Here is a 23,204-nt window from a genome sequence, read left to right as displayed (position 1 = left end):
ATGGTACACATTAGACTCAGTCTAAACAAATCAGGAAGGGAGGGAGGAAAAGAGAGACGGAGAGACAGAGAGAGAGAGAGAAGTAGGGTGCCTCAAAAAATCGAAAATTTAAAAAAAGCATCAGGAGGGAGGGTAAGAAAAATGAAGAAAAACAAGAGCAAGCGGAGAAATAAAAGTGCTTTCCCGCTCTCTGTATTCTTTCCTAATGAGTTACTGGTTTCATATGAAATCACCACATCTCTCTCTATATTATGCCATCTTTTTAACTGAATACCACCAGTTTACATACTAGCGAAGTCTTGATTATTTGCAGGAAGTTAGCATGTTTATTATTAATCTTTTTAAAAACTACTTAGGCGGAGATGAAAATCAACATGCCATCCAAACCTAAAATAAATATGATGACCTGTGACTGCAGTATATGCCATAGGTTAGTCTTGTACAAGACTCAAACTTATCTTACATCACACATCCTGTTTCACTGTCATTACTCACATAAACATTAATCCAACCAAGCTACAACCTCACTGTAACATCAATCCTCTCCCCTCTTCCTCCCATCCTCTTGATATTCTCTTACCTCAATCGATGAGAGGGAATCACACTCATAGTCATTGTAGACCAGCCCAGTTCAAATCTATTCATTCAAGTATTTAGATTACTTGAGAAGAAGTTTATTTCTCTTGCTCGCACCCTTATATCTCCAGAAAACAGGACACATCACTGACAAGATGACAAAAATTCCAGGTCTATCATGAAACTACTTTTTTTTAAAACACTGATCCAGGTTCCAATACACACACACACACACGTCTTCCAATCCAATCTAAGCTGGGACAACACAATCCAACTGGAACCATACTGAGGATCACAGAGGCAGCCTGTTCCAGGAAAACTTGCAGAGAGGTCAATCTGCAAATGGTTTGGCACTATGCAAAAATCTATCTGCAGAAACAAGACCATACCATTCAGAGAAACAAGAGGAGGGGTAACAAATGCAAGCACTGAAAAAAAAGGAAAGAATGAAAGCAAGCACACATGGTTTTAGTCCAGACGGAGGGTGGACCCCTAAATGTACCTCCACACTCGTACTGGTTTGCTCAGTTCATCTGAACCTGAGGGGGGAGTTGACTGTGAACACACACACACACACACACACACACACACACACACACACACACACACACACACACACACACACACACAAAATCGTGTTTTCCATCTTCCGTAACTTGACCCTTAGAACACTAATCAAGAAAGAGTCCCCCTTAACTCATATAACACACAGTTCTACACATCTTGTTCTCCAAGGAGGGACCATGAAAGGCAGGAAACCTCTGCCTTGCAGCTCCACACACTTTTTGAATTAACTCACTTTCTACTCTCTTTCTTGCCCCCTCACCCCCTTCGTACGGTCAATGCTTCATATTATGAACACAAAGGGACATTGTGGCGTTTTACATTTTTTGTCTGTCTCTTGTCATATTTTAACTTTCAACCTTTCTGTAATTCACTTGGGTCTTGGTCTGTCAGATTTTTCAAATCATTTCTACGGCATTAGGGAGAGTATTGTTCATCAGCATATACAGTATGTTACACATATATATTACAAATAGTCAAGCTCAACTTACAGTATGTTACACTTAAGTGAGAAATACACACCACTGACGGGCTTCATTTTTATTTAATTTTTTTCTGTTCCTATTATTAATATCCACAGACATACACGTGTGGGCATACACAAACAATGCATGCCGTGCAATGACACTTACCTGGAGACATTATCAGGTGAGCAAGCAGAGATGCTGGTTTCAATGGAGTCGGTACTATCCACACTCATTGTGTCAAAGGCCTGGTTGTCACGGTACCCGAAGGCATCGAGGTAGACGTTGGTCTGGGAAGCTGCTCGGGAGCCAGGCTGACCTGGAGAAACACACACACACACACACACACACACACACACACACACACACACACACACACACACACACACACACACACACACACACACACACACACACACACACACACACACACACACACACACACACACACACACACACACAGAGAAATAAACAACATTAGTGAATCATGTTAGTTATTCTTCTTATGCGTGTGTGCACACTTGGGTTGTACCTGTCTCTGTCACTCCATCTGGGACAACAGTTGGCCCAGATTGCTTCAAGTTTGTATCACAATTCCCCGCCACTATGAAGCGCTCTTATACGTTCAGTAAAAAATAAAACCACACCTTAGTGGTGTAACTACTCTTGTTAAAATGTGTCCAAATAGTAGGACTCACAAACAATTGCACAGCAAAACGAGTACATGCAGAGACCAAAAAGTAGTTTAGGCAGTCCAAAGATGTCTGGAAAGAAAGTGAGACGTCCTCAGAACTAGAAGGAGGAATGATGGCAAAATGATGGTGCAGATACTGGAAAGAGGGACTAATTCAGCCTCTGGGTACAGGAAGAAACACAAAAAAAGCTGATACCATCTGCCCCATGCTGCAGACCCACCCATCTGATGAGCCAGATCAAGGGACCAAAAGGGACTGAGGGACCAGATGTACATACCAGTGTCTGGGAAAAACAGCAGTACTATTCCAACACAACAAGGCACACAATATTTCTTCTAAAAGTGCAGCAATGAAAGAGTTATCTATGAAAGATCAAAATTGGTTAAAGCATGTGGTTGGTCTGCACATCAATATTTACGTTTTCATTCAAAATAGTAAGACCATATACACGTTAAACTGGACATGGGGGAAAAAAAAGCACAGGGTCCTTGAGGTATTTCCTTCATCTTTCAGCAGCTAAATCTGCGTTCAAAACCAAATGTCAGCACACACCCAAATGGAGGGCAAAGGGATTACACTCTGTGGTGAGTGAACAGCACATTTTCGTAATGATGGGAAATGGCTGGTTAACGTTTGTGGCAGGAAGTTGACTTAGAAGAAATCTACTTCTAAGAGTCTTTTTTTTCACAACCCTCAAATAACAATTTTTTAATTGTTCATACTCAAACCAGCACCTCTGCTTTACTCACTCACACACACACAGACACAGTACTCTACACCACTTGATGAAGCAGCTCTCCTCCCCTTACATTCCTGCTCTATCTCCGCTGACAGATAAACAAATGAGAAACGTTGTGATCCAACAAAACACAATGAGGTGCACACCCACACACACACACAACCCATTACCAGGATAGATGTTACCATATTAGGTGTATTTTCATGTGACAACCCAGAGATGAGTGTGCGCAACTGCGCAAGTGAAGAAGACATGAATAAGAGAGAAAACTGACAGACAAAGATACAGTAGTCTTTGTAAGTAAAGTTACATGTATTCCCATGTATTTGTGTAGCTACATATACTCTCTTTAACAGGATATACGGAATGGTTTCTAATTTAACTTTATTATGAAGATTCCCATTAGCTGACACCTAGACAACCAGCTTGTCTTCCTGCAACATTAAATCAGACAATATTAAAAAACCAGACGGTATTAAAACATTTCATGACACATACAGGAAAAGAAAAGAAACATAACAAACTCTAACAAGTATAAAAAAAAAGTTTGTGCATGTATACCTTTATGCAGACGTCGAGATTCAGTTTCCTTGTTGGAAAAGGAGAACATTCTTGGGAGAATGCTGCCACAACTTGTGCTCTGTACCAGGGGATGATGGGACTAGAAATGACCAAGAAGAGACCAAACCTTTTTACTTACATGTGTCAGTATTATAAAAAAATTGGGCTTGCATCTTTGAAATGACACAATATGTATAATACACAATCCAAATGAATGTCAAACTTGAGAAAATAAGCTACAGATAGACCAAGAAAAAGTATAACATGAATTCATTTTTACTGACTTGTGTCATTTATGCAGCCATTAGCATCTCAATGAAGGCGTACCTTGGTAGGGAAGCTGCGCCCCAGTGTTGCACACGTGAACTGGGGGGTCATGATGGGTGTGGTTTTCTTCCTGGGTAATGTGTCACTTAGATGGAAGCCACCTTCTCTCTCAGACCTTTTCCTCTCTTCCAGCAATCGGAAATGCTGATCAAACACAACAGGGGGAAGGGATATATACGATTAATTGATTATCAATTATTCATCATTGGCATTCATCTGGATCAAATTAATGATCAAAATGATCCAATTTCATTTTAGGATTTCTAACATTGTCCCACTTCTTTGAGGAAAATGTGTGGGATTTAAAATGTTGTACTTATACATATATCAAAAAAGACACTGTGGCAAAAAACAATGCATACTGCAATTCTTTAATCCATCATCATTTCATGAATAAATACTAATTTATTCATGAATACAAATTTTTTCATGAATACTGATTTATTCATATATAAATAATAAATACTGAATAAGTATTAATGTATTCATATAAGTATGAGATGGGATAAGGGAAACATTAGTAACATTAGTAATAGTAACAGAATATGCATGAACAATTATTCATTACTTATTGGGATGCACAATTCAGAAAATGTCACGATTTGATTCAATATCGATTTTTAGGCTCAAGACTCAATTCAAAATTGATTTTCGATTCCAAAACGATTCTCGATTAAAAAAACAATTCACAGTATGTAAATGTAGTTACTTTTAAAAAAAAATATGAATCGATTTTTGGAATTCTATGAATCGATTTTGAATCAGTAGAGCTTGAATCGCGATTTGAATGTGAATCGATTTTTTTGCACACCCCTATTACTTATTATATTTACCATCAAACAATCAAAGCAATAGTGTAAAATACACATGTGGTTTCTACATTGAGTTTTCACACAAAAACAAAACTCAAACACAAAGTCGGTGATACACACGCAAACAGACACGCGCGCATTACCTGCCTGCGTCGGTGGTGGTGTTTTTTGACAGGGAGGGGAGGTGGGGGAGAGTCAGGGAGGGGAGAGGGGTCTCGATATGACACCATGTTCTCTGGCCAATGGACAGAGGGTGTTTTGGGGAGGGGTCGGGGATATGGATGGGAGGAGGAAGAGGAGGGACAGTCGGCAGGTGAGGAAAAATGACAGAGCTTTGAAAAGAAGAAAGCAACATTGTCAGAAAACTGAAATAGCGAGAAAAAGAAGGAGGGAAATTAGGGAAAAATAACAACACTCTCATGCACGCGCACACACTCTGCATCTACTACGGCTGTGTATGCCCTTAACACCTCTACACACACCTCGTCCTCCGGTGGTTTGGGGGTGTCGTCGCCACGGGAGGGGTTTGCCTCGGACTCAGGAGAGATATTGGCCAGAGTGGGGGCGGGCTTAGGGTCTCCCCCAAGCTGTGAGTAAAGCTCATTGATTTCACTGACTGTGACATAGCCCTGGAAAGTGTCATGTGGACAAAAGGGGGGAGAGAGAAGGCGTGAGGCATAGCATAAAGTGAGTCAGCCATATTAATGACAAACTTCAGAATTAGTTGTTAGAATGATGCAGAACTTGGTGGTGAACGTACCAGTTTCAAAGCAAAAATAAGTAGTAATAAGTAAGTTACTTAGACACTGTACTGTTAGCATTCATTGAGTGGAGTACATAAGACAATAGACATTGTGACAAGGTTACATCAGTATTAATCCATGTGAGTCAAAGCTGTGCACAGAATTAATGAAATAAGTTTTAAATTCCTGCAAACGTCTTCCCTTCCTGTATTGCAGGGACGGGCAGCTACAACAAGAAATCGAAATTGTAAAAAAAAAGCAACCAGGAGGAAGAAACAAAAGACAGAAAGGAAGGATAAGATGGATTTAAACAAAGAGGAAAACAGAAAGGGATGTATTAGTAAAACAAGACAAAAGTACCTCTGCATTCTTGAGTGAAATAGAGGAAAGGAAGGATGAGAGGGCGCACAAGTTGACAGGAGGATGAGAAATTGTGGCAGCGGTGGTGTCACGCCAATGATGGCTAAAAGACTGACACACATCAGCCAGAGAGGCTGTATCCTAGCAGAGAAGGAAACCCGGAAGATTTATAATGATGAGTGTCCTGCCCACTTTAAGAGTCTTAAGGAGTTCAAAGAGGAGGACAGTCTTCATTCTCGTGTGACAACTGTCAATCAAACCCACCTCTCTTAGAGTGAAATCTCGGCCACCAGTGAGGTCAGCATATTTCCTTTCCAGCATGATGAGGTTTTCTTTCTCCTAATAGACCGAAAAAGGATACAAAGGAAATGAAAAACAACATTAAAAACAAAATTCATTCATACACAGAAGCAGGGACGGCCACATGCATAGGCATGCGTGTCCTCGTACCCTTTGCAGCATTGCTTCGAGGGTGCTCCTCTCCTTCAAGAAGCTCTCCTTCTCTCGCTGAGCCTGCTGGGTAATCTGTGCTGCCTGCTTCTTTAGAGTTAACAGTCGCTCCTGATGGAAAAGCAAAACAAGCTTGTTTAAACGTGTATTTTCAATCAAAATATAACATTGCAATATTGCACTGTATACACTTTTTCCACAGGTGTGACTCATTCAAAACACGCAAAACAGACGGCTGTTACCTTGCGAGTGACAGTGCTCCGCTGGTAGTCTGCAATCTCCCGGAGAAGCTGTTGCGTATGGGTCTCCTTCTCCTCATCCTGCCTGCTCTCTCTTTCCAGTTGCTGGAACTCCAGGTCCTCAAAACGCTTTGACTCTGCATCGAGCACCTCACAGTCCTGACACACAAACACACACAAGACATAATGCACAGGTGAACAGGAGACACAAAGAAATGCATGTTAACAGGACGAACCTCAAAACCTCACTAGACAATACCGTTATAGCCCATATACACTGGATAAAACCAAAAACTTATCAGTATACAAGACCAAAGGACTTGTACTCACACACGCATACACAGGGGATGTATGGCAGTTAAATGCATGGCCAATACATGGATTTAATCAAATTATTATTAAAAGATTTGCAGTGTAGCACTGAAGCAGTAATATATTTATATGGTTCAGGCACATTGTGAACACTTGACTGATTGATGTTTTATGGATCAATTTATATTACAATTAACAATTAGTATAAATTATCCATCTGATCAAGTGTACATGAACATCCTTACACATAAAAAAAACCTAAAACCTTTGATTTAATTTGAAAATTGCCTATCTAAAGGTTTTAGTGATGAGAGTTTTTCCCAGTATGGGTGACATCCATAGACTGTATAAAACAGGTGACATCATATTCATCATATTAATTATAAAAACGTTGTGAGATGAAACTTCTTTGAGACAAACAGAAATATGCAAGCAATTATGTATCAGAAAGAACATTCTCATCCCACAATACACTGACACAGACAGACCAGACACAGATCCCTGATGTTTCGTCAACACTTATCTGTCATGCAGTATTACACCAAAACATAACAAGTGTCTGAGTAAACATGCAACATGTTACACACTGTAAGCATTCCCCCAAAATGCAAATCATTTAAAAGTGTTGTCTCTTCAAGAAATCCTTTAAACAACATGTTATGTGGGAGGAAACCGGAGCACGCGGAGAAAACCCATGCAGGTTAGGTTGAGAGGTGACTCTAAAATTGGCGGCACGTGTGAATGTGAGTGTGAATGGCTGTCTGTCTTTATGTGTCAGCCCTGCGATTAACGGGCAACCTCTCCAGGGTGTACCCCGCCTCTCACCCAATGTCAGCTGGGATCGGCTCCAGAGGCCCGCGGCCCTCTAAAGCAGAAGCAGGTATAGCTAATGGATGGATATTGTTGTGTCTCAAACACAAAGGGTGAAGCCTTTGACCATACGCCACACATGTCAGTGTTTTCTATAATAGCCAAACCGATCTTAAAGCCAAACTCTTGCGATTCTTCATACTTGTACAGGTTCAACCCTTCTGGTGAAATAAAGAGATGTATAAACATAGAAACCTAAAGAGTTAGACACTGAGAAGAGAGAACATTAACCAGGTAAAGATCATATGTGGCTGTGGGGTGATGAGCAAGATAGCTCAGGAAAGGAAATGTGTGCAAATTCACATGCAAGTTCAAGTATGCGAGCATCACATGTCTCTTTGTAGAGTCTGTTTACATAAACTGTATGTTTTCAGTGTCAATAGTCATTATGTGCACATACATCTTTGTTCTGGGTCTATCAGTGTACGCATGCACAGTTGTTGCATTTCCCATATATGTTGAGTTCTATGCTTGTCTGCGTGTTGTGATTTCTCTGCGTGAATCATATCTACATATATTGTCTTGTGCATGCGAATGTGAGGTATGAGGGAGTGTGTGTGTGTGTGTGTGTACTGACCCTGGCCAGCTGCTCCTGCAGGGGCTCCTTGGTGGCCTCAGGGCAGCTGTCCAGCTGGGAGCGCTGCTCACACACAATCTGAGCCAACCTCTCTACTCTGCCCTTTTCTGCCTGTAGCAACTCGCACGCCTGGCATACACACATGTAAATAACACACAGATGCACATACATGCGCGCACACAAACACACATACACGCATGTACACATTTGTTTTTGTGTACATACAAACAAGGAAACAAGAGACACACATCACACATGCACACGCACACACACATGACAGAGAGAGGATGGCAGCGTTAGTGGGACTGGGGAGCCACAGTTAGTCACTACGGCGACCAGGTGAGCAAGATTAGCCTAGAGGGAGGGAGGGGAGGCAAGGCTGAAGAAAAAAATCTACAAAAGGGATGGAGAACTGGTAAGGTATTGAGTAGAAATGAAGGTAGTATGAATAGTGTCATCAGTTCTTTCTCCTGCCTATTTCCCCTGTGTTTGTTTGAATGGAAATGACTGAGGGAAAGGATGAGATGGAATGGCTGAGTAGATTAATGGTCCCTATAAATAACAACATATACACGCAACCGAAATCTGTACAAGCACTCAACTTCACCTGCTCTTCAACTCAAAGTATGTGCACACAAACACACACAGACCCACAACTAATTCAGTCTGTTTATCCAATTACAGTCCCCACCCTGTCAATGATACCATATATATTGGTATAAATGTACACACACACACACACACACACACACACACACACACACACACACACACCACACACACACACACACCACACACACACACACACACACACACACACACACACCACACACCACACACACACACCACACACCACACACACACACACACACACACACACACACACACACACACACACACACACACACACACACACACACACACACACACACACACACACACACACACACACACACACACACACACACACACACACACACACACACCAGGAGTGTGTGTAAGATAGGATCATTTGGTGACCGCTATACCCTGGGCAGTATTAGCAGATATATATTTGGACCAGAGACAGCATGAGAAGGATTAACACCTACCAGTTAGTCACAAGACCCATAAATGTATGAGAGCCTCAGAGTAGCATATGCATTTTCAACACCACATGTACACATACACTTTAGGAAGGTAAATGCATGTTGGTTGGTTAAAACCTATGTTTAGTGTAGTGATTTCTTTCCATTAATTACAGAATGTGTCCCCCCTCTGCGTGATACTAATATCACTTACTAGCCCTTCGCAAAGAAATACAAACAATTTGCAGAAGATGCATCTTAAAACGCCTTAGTCTTGTGGATTAATGCTCTCTGCTCTTGGTCTCCGTGTCAGCCATTAGGAATCTCTGAGGAGTGTCCATCTAACTCGTTGTTTTACAACGAAGCGTAGCCTGTTAAATACCTTTTCTTTTTCCCGCTGGGACTTGGTCTCTAGGTCAGCCATCTTGTTGCGAAGTGCTTCCAGAGCATCTTTTTCCTGCTGGAGAGCAGCTACTTCTGACTCCTGCTCAGCCTCCACCAGAGCTCGCTCTAGCTCCACCTTGGATAAATACACACCAGTAAGTAAGCCATTTGTAGGGAATTGTATCCTTACTTTAAATTTACTTTGTATCCTATTAAAACCAGTAGATAACACTACATAATAATGTGTGAACAAAATGCTTTACTGATTTGAAAAGAAGTAGAATCATTCACTTGTTTTTAAAAAAAAATAGGACTTCTAGACTTAACATTAAAACTATATAAAACTATTGTTAATATGGACATTATTGCTTCTGTGTTTGTCTGTCCAAAATACCATCGTCCCTCATCCCTCACTTCTCTTTACCTCTTGGGCAGATTCCTCCATTTGGTTGTCCAGCTCTTTGATCTTATGCTCCAGCTCCTCCATGTTGTTCAGCACCTGGATCCTCTCCTCTTCAGCACGCCTCACTTCCTGCTCTGAAGGCCTTGCTTCCTGTCCGCGGCGACGGGCTGCATCTTCTAGAGCCTGGTAACAACATAATCAACAGAGTCACAGATTGAACCATTGTTGAGATGTAGTTCAAACTTTATCAAAGCCAATATTGGGGTTTAATGGTAATTAGTTGTAATAATAATCACTGACACCACCAATTATGTGGGGACATGAAGTGAAAATACGTGTACCAACAGTATTTGCAGGACAAACAAATTGTATATTATTGCTTAACATTATTTACATTCACAGTACACAGTTGTGCTGTGGTGAAACAGTACTTCCTTTGAGCAATGAAAATTTCTGTTCTTTTGCAGCAAACAAATGTGGGCAGACACACGCAGACATACACCCACACACACCAGCTGTCAATTCTAAATTGTAACACTTATCTAGCTCTAATCTAATAAATGGGCTGTAAATATATCCCATCTCTGTGCATGTATGTCGATACTTTCCAAGTATTAAGAGGAGTGATCCTTGTCACTCTCATGTTTTCCAGAAAGAACAGGGAGCATAAACACTTCCCCCACCAATCCTGATTAATCTTTTAAGAAGCTGACTAAAGTCAAAGGTGCTGCTTTAGCAGTCTTGTACTCATTTCATGCAGGAGATGTGTATGATGCGGAGGGTACATTTAACATGTATTTGACCCAATCAAAAGAGACTTTTGTTAAAGGATAATCTTGTCGTCAATGTTCAGAGACTCCAATCTGCAACTTTAGATCCATATGCATTACTGCTTAACCACAGAATGACAATATAAAAACGAGTAAATCAAAGTTTTCTCGGTCTTATTCACCAACTTGTCTGAAAGGCTCATTGTTGAAGGTAGTTGATGAATGCTCTGCTCTACAAGTGTCTTTACATTCTCAATATATTAACAGGACTCTGTGTACATGTATGTTTTATACATCTCTGTGCATTTAAAAAGGGATAAAGTGACTCTGAGTCTGAAAATAACATAATGGTACCTGTCTGTGGCTGAGTAAAGTCAAGTAGCAGTCCCTTGTTCAAATATTGACAACAGCTAAACATGTAATATTAGTAGCAGTGTTTTTAAATGTGTACAAATAAATATTTTGTACCTCATTGGTCCTCTGTGTGCGTGGAGAAGGCGAGGGGGCGAAGCTTCGCAGACTGATAGCGGGTGATTCGGCCCTGTTGTCTCGGTGACCACTGCTGCGCCTCCGTCGTGCCTGTAGATCATCATCGTAGTAACCATTCTCTGATCCAGGGGAGAGCATGTGTCCATTCCCCGTCGCTCCATTAACAGCTGAAGAGTCGGAAAAGACCGAAGGTGTGTCGTCATCGTCGTCGTCGTTCAGTTGAAGCTTCTGAAGCTCCTGGTTGATCTTATGGAGATCCACCGCAGCTGAAGTGGGACCTGTAGCTGTGCCACCTCCATCTTTCTCAGACCAGCCCAGCTCCGAACACAGAGACAAGATGGTCTCTAGCCGCTGTCGCTCCTGAAATGAGCACACACACATAGACAAACACATACGTGGATGCGTTAAAGTATGTGCAAATCTATCAGTGTCATCTCATTATTAATGTTATTTATGACGTTGTCTAGGATAGTCCATTTGAAAAGGTGTAGTTATAAGGGTTTCTACGTTTGTGGTAGATACCTTGAGAAGTTAAAATAAAGGTCACTACTATTTAAGTTTAAACTCAGTCAGTCCACTGTCTATAGTGTTGAGGGTGCTGCACAAAAACAGTATAACCCTATTTTATTAATTAACAGACATTATTATAAAGCCCTGGCGGTGCTGGATGTGCGCACTGAATAAATTACAATGTTACAAGGTGAGATATATCAAACAGAACAGTCAATTCATAACGTACCTAAATTGAAGTTATGTTTCTAATAGAGTCCGATGTTAACTATTCAAAACCAGTAAACAACACATTTTGCAGCTTTTTAAACTGATTGCCATTTTATTTCTTCATATGTAAATGCATATGTGTATTCAAATTGGTTAAAATAAATGCACAAGTTCTGTTATGTTCCATATTAGTGAGAAAGAGTCCTAACAGCTCAACTGATATTATTTCTTTCCATCATAAAATCAAGTTTCCAATGCTCAAGTTACCTGGGGAAGCATTGCAGAAGTGAATTCCTCTTGTTAAAATGTCCTTGTTTAATCCCAAATATACCATCCTGTTTTGTTTATAATTTACTCTAGTTTAGTGTATCATTTGTATAGTCTAGAAAGAATATTTCCTCTCCCTGGAGCAAGAGTTTCTGTTTCCACAGTTCTGCCTGCCTGAACACAGATATAGAGAGCTATGGAGGCTGCGTAGAGTCAAAATACCCCCTCATAAACTCAGCAGCAGCTTCTCTGGAGGGGGACGCATGTGTAAGTGATATTAGAGATGGAAAGAAAAAAAAGAACATAGGACAGAGGTGTGTGAATGTGTGAGTGCGAGAGAGAGCGAGAGCGAGGGAGAGTAAGCTAATGAGAAGGTGGACAGCTGTCAACTATGGTCAGAAGTGTGTACGAGAACAGGCCATGACTCCAAACGCAGGAATGTGTCTGTGTGTACTGCCACTAAAGAAACAAGACACTTTCCAGGGAAATGTACTGTACTCTAGGAAGCAATCTGAACCATGCGAAGTTTGGACTATGAAAGTCTTGAGACTTGAGACAGTCATATGCCTGATTAGAAAGCAAGAAAAAAAGACATCCTATGTAGAAAAAGCATTATAGCACTACACATTAATTTTCTTAAAAAAAAAAAAAATGTCCTTAACAGGAACAACATAAACATTCGCAAAGAGGCAATATCTGCTTGCCATACATTGCCTAGTAAGTCCGAGAACTCTGTATCTGCTGTAGTAATTCGATTCATTAGCAGGAAGCAGAGGAACGATGTACAAATGCAAGCAAAAAAACTGAAAGGAACAAACGTGTATATAAACGAACACCTCACGAAGAAAAATGGAGGTATCGCAAGGGAGGTGCGGATGTTAAGGAAACAGAAGAAAATTACTGGGACATGGACCTGGAATGGAAACGTGTGGATCAGAGAACAAGATGGTTCAGCGAAGGTCATCAAGACTATGAAGGAACTTGAGAAGTATAAGACTGGACATTCACAGCGGGAGTGATGGAGTCTCCAGCATGGCGGACTGACAATGGAGAAATCAGGTTGGATACACATGGACATACACTGAACTATGGACGTAGACACTAACAATGATAAAATTTACGATTTAGAAAATTATATTGAACATGACTTGCTAACCCCTGAAGAAATTGTATGTAATAATTATACTGTTCAACAATACAATGTTGAAATCAGCAAGGTGCTTGATGAAGCATTATCTATCATACACTTTAATAGTCGAAGTTTAAAGGGTAACTTAGTAAAAATAAAAGAACTACTTTGTCAGTTAGATAAAAAATTTAAAGTGATTGCTATAACTGGAAGTTGGTTGAAGGACTCGGATATCAATGATGTTCAGATTGAAGGATACAATATGTTTTATGTCAATAGAGTAAGTAAAAAGGGATGGGGTGTGGCCCTCTACACTGATTATCATTTAAAATGTAAAATTATTGAACAAAAAACAATTGCTGAGGAAAATTTGATGGAACTGCTTACTGTAGAATTAACAAATGAAATTGGTAAAAATATGTTGATTAGTTGTGTATATAGAGCACCAGGGTCTTGTGTTGAATTATTTACAGATCAAATCCTAGAAATGTTTGAAAAAATTAATAACAAATCATTCATTTTGTGTGGTGACTTCAATATAGATCTGGGAAACCCTAAAGCGTCAAGTGAATTTAAGAATTGTATGAAAAGCACAGATCTATACCCAATGATAACTAAACCAACAAGGGTGACCACACATAGTGCAACTATTATTGACAATATATTTACAAATGTACATGGTAAATTAATTAGTGGTATCTTTATGACAGATGTGAGTGATCATCTCCCTATATTCATAATTTATGAGAAACAATCTTATGATATTGTAGTACAAGATGAAATAACAACATTCATTCGAGATAAATCTATTAAGGCTTTAGAGGCCTTCAGAGAAGATTTGAAAAAACAGAGTTGGGATAGAGTGTACACAGATAATGTAAATACTGCATATGAGGCTTTAATGGCAACATTAATTAGTCTATATGATAAAAATTGTAAAATAACCAAAGTAAATACTCTTATCAGGAAAAATACTGTTAACAACCCATGGATGACAAATGGACTGCAAGAACAAAAACTATTTGTACCGATTGTTTCTAAGATCAAGAACTAAAGATGCTGAAGATAGATATAAAAAATATAAAAACAAATTAGTGGGAATCATAAGAAAGCAAAAAAATTGTTAGACAAAAATAAAAATAGTACAAAAGATACATGGAGCATTATATATTCTGTTATGCAAAAAGGCAAGGTAAAAACGAAATTTCCAAATACGTTTACAAGGAATAATGTTGACATTTGTAATAAAACTGAAATTGTAAATTAATTTAATAATTACTTTGTAAATATTGGCCCTACTTTGTCACAACAAATTTTAGATGGAAACATCAATGGTGGAACAGTACCAGACAATGTTAACAGTATTTTTCTAGAAAGTGTACAAGCGAGTGACATATTGACAATTGTCCAGAAGTGTGCCAACAAAAAATCAAATGATGATACTGATATGAATATGGCATTGATAAAGCAAATTATAGATGTTATTATTGAGCCTTTTACCTATATCTGTAATTTGTCATTTATTTCAGGGATATTTCCAGATTATATGAAAATAGCCAAAGTAATTCCATTGTTTAAAAAAGGAAATAAATCTGAATTCTCTAATTATAGACCAATAGCATTACTTCCACAGTTCTCTAAAATTCTGGAGAAGTTATTTGTGATTAGACTGAATAAATTTCTAAATGAATTTAAGATTTTAAGTAATAGCCAATATGAGTTTCGTCCTGATCACTCAACTGCTACAGCAATTATGGAACTAACTGAAGAAATCACTAATGCTATGACAAAAAGCACTATTTAGTAAGTATCTTTGTGGATCTTCAAAAAGCGTTTGATACGCTGGACCACAAGATATTGTTGCATAAATTATATAAATACGGTATCAGAGGTGTGGCACACCAATGGGTTACCAGTTATTTAAAAAACAGAAGTCAGTTTGTTGAAATTGACAATATAAAATCTAAAAATTGTAATATAACTTGCGGGGTACCACAAGGATCGGTCTTAGGACCTATACTTTTTCTACTGTATGTAAATTACATTGTGTCTGTGTCACAGTTACTTAGGTGCATTCTGTTTGCGTACAATACCACTTTATTTTATTCAGGAAAAAATATAAAAGATGTCCTACAAATTGTAGAGAATGAATTTCAGAAAATTATGAAGTGGTTCAATGCTAATAGATTGTCCCTAAATATCAGCAAAACTAAATTTATGATATTTTGTAGTAAAGGGAAGTATGTTGAAACGTCATTGTTTATTAATGGATTAGAAATTGAAAGGTCACATGCAATTAAGTTTTTAGGTATTATGATTGACGAACATTTGACATGGAAATTACATATTGATAATATCAAAGTAAAGGTATCCCAAATAACAGCTGTGCTGTATAGAGTTAAAGATTCTCTAAATAAGAATGCATTGTTTTTGTTGTACAATTCATTGATTGTTCCATATCTGACTTATTGCATTGAAGTGTGGGGAAGTGCCTGCAAAAAATACTTTAATCCAATTATACTTTTACAGAAAAGAGCGATTAGAGTTATCAGTGGAAGTGGATACAGAGATCCAACTAATCCTATATTCATGCAACTAAAAACACTGAAATTTAATGAATTAGTAGAATACAACCTTCTAAAAACCATGTATAAAGCCCGTCTGGAAAGTTTACCAATTAATTTGCAAAATAGATTCTCCAAGAGGAAAAGTAGATATGAACTAAAAGGTACTGAGGTTTTTACAAAACCCAGGTTCCAATCGGCTGTAAAGGAAAAATGTGTCACAATCAAAGGAGCCAGTTTGTGGAACGGTCTTGATTGTAGAATTAAAACTTCAAAGTCCATCTATGTGTTTAAGAAGTGTGTTAAATTATCAATGTTGCAGAAATATAATACTGCGGAGTAGCAGATCAAATTTATTGATGTATTTTGTGTTGATGTCTTAGCAAAAGAGACGGCTGCATGAGGCAGCTCAAATGACCTGGAACTGTAAATGATTTTGTGTTGATAAGGGGCAGACATTATAAGTTTTACTTCTTTCTGCTCCTTTTCATTCATGTTAAATGCTGTTGTTGCATTTGTTTTTAAATGAATGAAATAAATAAAAAAATAAAGAAATTATCGGCCGTCGGACAGTCTGGCGAGGTCGGTGACTCAAGTCTGTTTGGTGTGTTCCGTGCTGTCGTCAGTCGGAGGAGACGTCGGCGTTCATTTCAGCCGATTTGACTTGTTGAATCGTCGGACTCAATGACCAATCTGATTGGTGGAGGGCCAGCGCTTGACTAGCGAATCAGTGCACGAGAAAACCGGAGCTGACAATGCCAGAATCTTCTTATTACTAGCCATCGTATTTTCTTCCGTTCAGTGAGTAATGACAACAACAATCCTTCTTGACTACTATCAACACTCTCTGATGAAAACTGTAATAATTGTAAATAAACTGTAATAATTGTAAATACTGTAAATATTGAAATTGCATGTCTGTTGAGGTGATCCTTGTGTAGGTGCTGTATCTGTATTTTATATTGTGAATGAACTTATTAGTAGGAATGCTCATTATCCACTGTATACTTTGCCTCTGCCCAGGGACTCCAGATGAAAATTAGCTTGTAGCTATTTCTGGTCTGTGCAACACATTTGTTGTGCAATGTCCCTGTCAAATAAATAAATAAATAAAACAATGACTGACAACAGCTTGCTCTGTGTTTACTAGGTCTAGAGAGATGTTCCCAGATTAGCGCCGCCTGCTGTTATGTTGACGTATTACGTCTTGTGCACGCGCAGAACGTACGCTCAAGTCGGCGTCGCTTCGGTGTGTTCAGAGGCACTTTTTGGACCGACTCGGGGAGACGGGAGCCGAATGATCAGTCTGATTGCCTTTTCTGCCGCGGCCGTTGGGTTGGTGTGTCAGAGCCTTTATAGTGAGTAATGTGAACCAGGAGCTGAGGCAAAGCAAGACTGTGTCAGTTTGTCACCTTGTTCTATTCTAATGGACAAAAGCCTCTGTGGAGCCCTTATAGTAATCAGCTGTCAACTAGAGACAGACAGAGAGACAGAGAGAGAGACTTGTTAATATCGACTGATGGAATATGATAACCAAAACATAAACAAACCTTACCAAATGCATCTAAGCTGTAAATCCTAAATGACATAATGGGTAGCCCAATTTTGTTGCACATTAACATCCCAAATGGCTTTTTATGCACACAACCTTAACGTCTCAGCAAAGAAAGGATGCAGTTTTCCTGTCCTGCCACTAGAGGGAAGACAAGGTTAAGACAATGCTATTCTGAGCTTGAGCATTTAACTTGGAGACTGCTTGTGGCTTTCTTACAATACACAGCCCACACTGATTATTTAGAGCTACTTCTTTCAAAACACATGTAAAAAACGATCTTTCTGACACTTAATTGTCACACTCAAATCACTTTTTAATCAAGCAATTTTGAATGCATATTTAATGTGTCTAACAGGAGTTTTCTTTTCTTTTTTTACATCAGGGCACAGACTAGGGCTGTGCTCGACTAAAGAAATTCTTAGTCGACTAACACTTATACGATTTTGTCGACTAATCGATCAGTTGATTTAATTGACAGAGCTGTGCGCTTTGAGAGGTGGTTAAGACTAGAAAAGCACAATATAAATGTAGTTAATTAACCATCTGTAAAACTGAGTTTCTCCACAATTAATCCTGCAAAAGCACCACTTTAAATCTTGTGTTTACCATAAATGTGCTCAGAAGTTTCTTGAAAATAAGTAATTAAGCATGAATAAGCATTAAAAATGACTAATCGACTAAAGAAATCTTAGTCGACTAATCGACTAAGAGGTGGCAGCCCTAGCACAGACTAGCACAGACAACCCAGCAGAAAACTGCTGGGTTGAAATAAATGTTCCATCTTGATATTGGGCAAAGTGCAAATTGGCTCTCTGATCAGAGCAGGAGAGGTAGGTACACAATAGTATATCTTGCAAATATAACTATGAAGAAAAACATCTGGAGGCTAACCAAAAGCCATTGTAAAGCTTGCGAAACACAGTTTGGTTTGTACAGCATCCAGAGAACTATTTCCCACAGTTTAAGAAACACCAGTACACTCAGGATTAGGAGTCCAGTTGCCATTATATGACGAGCATCTGTGTGTTTATCCACCTGCTACCCTACAACTCCACTCTCTAATCTTCTTGGTTTCTTCAAGCCACATCTGACTCATGTGTTCTTTGGCTTTTCAGTGGTCCGAACCACAGTGGGCAGCCTCCAGATGACTGACATAAACGCGCATACACGTACACAAACACACACACACTTGATTTCAAGCACAGAGTTAAGAATAGTCCTGTTAATATGGGCTACCTGCCAGAGGCATCTGTGGAGTGGTGAACCTCACTGTGTGTTTGTGTGCGTGTGTGTTAAGATACCTGGGAGAGTACAAGGAGGAGGTTAGTGTGAGAGATGCATTCCTAAACTCATTCCATTTTTTGTGTGTCTTTGTGTGATTGCATGTGTGTATGCAAAACAGCAATCGTCCACTGCAAATTTAAACTTGTATCCATATACAGCAACAAACTGTTCCCATGTCAACAGTCTGTCTGTAAGCATACCTTATACATTACACCAGATGTGGTCTGTTATTACAGGTGATATCTACATATCGTTACAGTATCATTTGTTCTGAATGACAACATGTTGCCATAATTTGAATTGGCAGATAATGGCCACATGTGCAAACAAAACTCAAACTCACCAGTCTCTCCACCTCCTGCTCACGGAGTCTTTCCTCTTTTTGGTGCTGGTGGTAGTCGGTCAATTCCTCCTTCCCACTCAGTGAGCTGATACTCCCCCTTCTTTCCCTGAAACCTCCAGGTGGGGTCACTCCTGCCTTTCCAAATGACTGCCTCCTCTCGCCCAGCCCCATCCCAGGTTCCAGCCCTGCCTTCCCAAATGAAGATCTCCTCTCTCCAAGTCCAAGTCCCAGGGCACCAGCGGCTACCCCTCGCCTCTCCCTCTCCCCCAAAGACAGGCCTTCTCCTGGGGAGACTCCACGGCTAGCCAGCCGTTGCAACTCTGGTGGGCTGGAGCTCGTGGAGCTGATGGAGCCCACAGAGCTAGTGGAGGTCAGGCTAAGTTTTTTGGCCACACGAGGAGAAGAGGAGCCCCCCGTCCTGGATGGGATGGTCACATCAGGTGGGGCGGCTGTGGAAGAGGTAGAGGGAGTAACTGAGGGCAAAATCTTAGGGGAGGAGAGGGAGATTGACACAACACTTTCTCCCTGTTTTTTGGTCTGCATTTGATTCCTGTTGGAGGAAAGCTGGCTGGAGTTACTAGAGTTATAGTTGAGGTCAGGGCTGGCATTCTGGCTGTTGTTGTAATGGTCTTTGCTAAATTTGTAACTGCCAGCAACATCAGATCGCCGTGGCGGCAGCGTTGACAAGGTCAGGACTCCGTTGTTGTTTTGATGGGGAGATTGGGAGGGGCAGAGGCGTGGCAGCGAGCGACTGTGCCCTCCTCCCATCATCCCACTTAGCGAGCCTGCTGAGTATTTCCTGGTTCTATTGCTGGGCGATGGCTCTTGGTTGCCATTGCTACGGCGGCCAAGACGGGGGCTTGATGGCATGCTGGCTGCACCTCCTGTTGATGGAGTGCGAGATGAGGAGGAGGGAGGAGGAAGAGAGAGGAGTAAGCTATTGCTACCATCAACAGAAACGGAAGAGCCTCCGCCATTCCATGTGGACAGTAAAGAAGCTGAGCCCAGGTTTTGTAGCCGCCGGCTATCGCCAATGCCGAACTTGTCTTTGTTGCGACTGACTGAAGAAGAAGGGTCGGATCGTCGTCCAGATTTCAAAGACAATGGCGCACGATCTGAGCCATAGAAACGCCTTGCCTGGTCCTGATAGGCTGATGAGGATGTAGCAGGACTTGTGATAGGTGTGGTGGGAGGAGACTGAGAGATAGAATGGAAAAAAATATTACAATTGGAAATACTACTACTAATATATATATATATACACACCAGTATAAAGCATATAAAATATGACAGAGGTTGATAAAGACATAGATATAGAGAAGAGAATGGTGAGACTTTAGAATATAAGCAGACCTCCAGTCTCCCTAAAGCTTTGGGACAGAGACAAGAGTAATGAATAAATCTTGTGTTGCCGGTTGAACACTGTAGTATATCCCATTCCCAGGATAATGAGTAAACCCTGGTAAGCCATGTTTACCCTATCAAGGCTAAACTTACAGATTCTATAGTCCCTGCTGGAGCAGGACGTAAAAAGCAGAATAATAAATCCTGACGTGGAGCTAAATGATGGCTGACCTGTGTCACGCTGAAGTAGGAGGAGTTTGCATTCCCGTTGGCTCTCAGGCTGTTCTCCAGGGCAATCTTCTTGCGCTGCAGGGTGTCCATCAAGTCCTGGAGCTCGGAGGCAGATCGCATGCCCCTAGAACTGCTGCTGCCGCCCACCACCGCATGGCTATAGTCACTGCTGAACTTTAGGTAGTCTGGAGGTGGGAGAGAGAGGAAATGGAAAATAAATTAAATGGATAATATGGGAAAGTGTAGACACACAAATATAGGTGAACATTCACGGGTAAGAAAAACAAGGAGATACAAATTGGGAAACACAGAGGCATAAGGAGGAAAATTGTGTGTAAAGAGAAAGAAAAACCAGAGAAAAGTAGTATGACTGCGATAAGTAATAGAGAGATTGATTACATTTCTTTATGTTCAGTTTGTGGAAAATTGAGAAAAAAGACCAGTAACAGGAAAAGAAGAAGGGAGAAGAATGATAAAGAGGGAGGGGCACAGAGTCATAAATGGTGGCAGAAGACAGAAAGAGAGAGGGGGGTTTGTATGTACCTGAAGCTGCAGCTATTCATAGACGGGGCCCATGTCAGAACAAACCCAACCCAAACAATCTGCAACTGGCAGTGAATCACCCAGAACAGGAGTCAACTTACACACTGCATTTTAACTCTAACACGACTTCAGTTCCTTGCTTTGAGTATGATTTTGGGAAATGAAAAAGACCACAAAATATCCTGGAATACCCTCAAGAGGGCCCCCCCGCCCTTCCTAAAGCCTTTTATTTAAAGCAGCCTCAGCAGTGAAGGGGTCTCCTCCCAAACCTCAACTGAATCAGTAAGATTTAGCAGGAAGGAAGTCCATACCAAGACAAAAACTATTTTTTACTTGGTAAAAATATTGCTGAGGTCGGCAGGAGTATTTTTGGTTAATAGCACTAGTTCTACTTTTCTGTGCAGAACTCCCAAAAAAAATCTCCCTAAATATTATTCTGTCATCAAAAATGCAGGTGAAAAACACTAGGAAGAGGGTAGGAGAAAGCAAGATCTGAGAAACCTGCCCAGTGTTAATTCATCTGTGGCTTTATGTGGAAAAGGAGCAATTATAATGTTCAAGCTTAGACCACCCAGCGTTTAACTGTCTCTCACACACACACACATACACACACACACACACACACACACACACACACACACACACCCTACAGCCTACAACTCTGGCTCCGCCTGAGAGAAACCCACACATGTACAATATGCCAAAAGCGTACATATAAGTTGAAAATTTAAACATGAGGGATAATATTCAACTGCTATTGCTTAGTTGAGTTAAACTGTTAGAGAAACATAATTCCTAAAAGTGCACATCATAGCTGAATATAAGCCTGGGTAAGAAAATGTCAAACCTTACATGGTCGAGAGAAACGGGGCAGAAAATGAAAGACATCATAAGATCTAGAAACACACACACACACACACACACACACACACACACACACACACACACACACACACACACACACACACACACACACACACACACACACACACACACACACACACACACACACACACACACAGTGTGTTTGTGTCCATACATGGGCAGATTTATACAGGAGGCCTGGCGTGCATCAACACTCTTCTATCGTGACTATTCTCTTCTATGCCCAGCTCGTTTTGCTTCACTTAGGTGCACGTGTCAGAGTGTGAGTTTTGGCAATCTTGAGAACTAAGGCTAAGATTTGGGCTGCCGAATTTGCTAAAAGTGTGTGTGTGTGTGTGTGTGTGTGTGTGTGTGTGACAGAGATGTAAGTCATTTCTACAAAAACATCAGAGAAGCAGTGGACAGAGGAGTGCATTCCTTTTGTCAAGAAGTTTAAAGAGCAAGGACCACTGATTACAGTGTGCACACACACAGACACACAGACACACAGACACACACAGACACACACAGACACACACACACACACACACACACACACACACACACACACACACACACACACACACACACACACACACACACACACACACACACACACACACACACACACACACACACACACACACACACACACACACACACACACCTTGCTCAAAGCCTGATCAATCACTAAGGAGACAGCAGAGTCCAGCTGTTTTAGCAGATGACAATAACATTCCAGTATGCTTTGAATTTAAGTTTAAGCATGTGTGTGACAGTGAGAGTGTATGTTTAGGAAAGACATATGAGAGGGCTGAAATAAATACCTGCCCCCACCCTACCCTTCAGTCTTTCAAACACGCATACTCAAAACTAACATCCCAATCTCACACTCCTGTCTACGTCGGGACTACCTGTGACTTTACCCTTAGACCCCGGTCAGGGCATGGGAGCAAAG

At 40.5% G+C, this 23,204-nt stretch overlaps 1 protein-coding gene across 4 annotated transcripts in view; it reads right to left on the bottom strand.

Annotated features, from left to right (window-relative positions):
• The window catches only part of phldb2b (pleckstrin homology-like domain, family B, member 2b), a 47,068-nt gene that overhangs the window by 4,713 nt on the left and 19,151 nt on the right, over positions 1-23,204 (bottom strand). For 2 of the 4 annotated variants that reach the window (XM_028569396.1, XM_028569399.1), the window contains 13 exons: positions 20,840-21,024; positions 19,265-20,461; positions 11,382-11,762; positions 10,165-10,326; positions 9,739-9,876; positions 8,290-8,418; positions 6,534-6,689; positions 6,292-6,402; positions 6,106-6,180; positions 5,221-5,367; positions 3,927-4,070; positions 3,600-3,699; positions 1,773-1,923 (listed from right to left, as the gene is read on the bottom strand). In XM_028569396.1, the coding sequence (XP_028425197.1) occupies positions 1,773-1,923; positions 3,600-3,699; positions 3,927-4,070; positions 5,221-5,367; positions 6,106-6,180; positions 6,292-6,402; positions 6,534-6,689; positions 8,290-8,418; positions 9,739-9,876; positions 10,165-10,326; positions 11,382-11,762; positions 19,265-20,461; positions 20,840-21,024 (3,076 nt within the window). The remainder of the gene's footprint in view (positions 1-1,772; positions 1,924-3,599; positions 3,700-3,926; positions 4,071-5,220; positions 5,368-6,105; positions 6,181-6,291; positions 6,403-6,533; positions 6,690-8,289; positions 8,419-9,738; positions 9,877-10,164; positions 10,327-11,381; positions 11,763-19,264; positions 20,462-20,839; positions 21,025-23,204) is intronic. The other 2 variants (XM_028569398.1, XM_028569397.1) reach the window with 2 other exon arrangements.

The sequence above is a fragment of the Perca flavescens genome, chromosome 22 (genome assembly GCF_004354835.1).
Source record: "Perca flavescens isolate YP-PL-M2 chromosome 22, PFLA_1.0, whole genome shotgun sequence".
NCBI classification, from domain to species: domain Eukaryota; kingdom Metazoa; phylum Chordata; class Actinopteri; order Perciformes; family Percidae; genus Perca; species Perca flavescens.
This window is presented reverse-complemented; position numbering and strand designations above follow the sequence as displayed.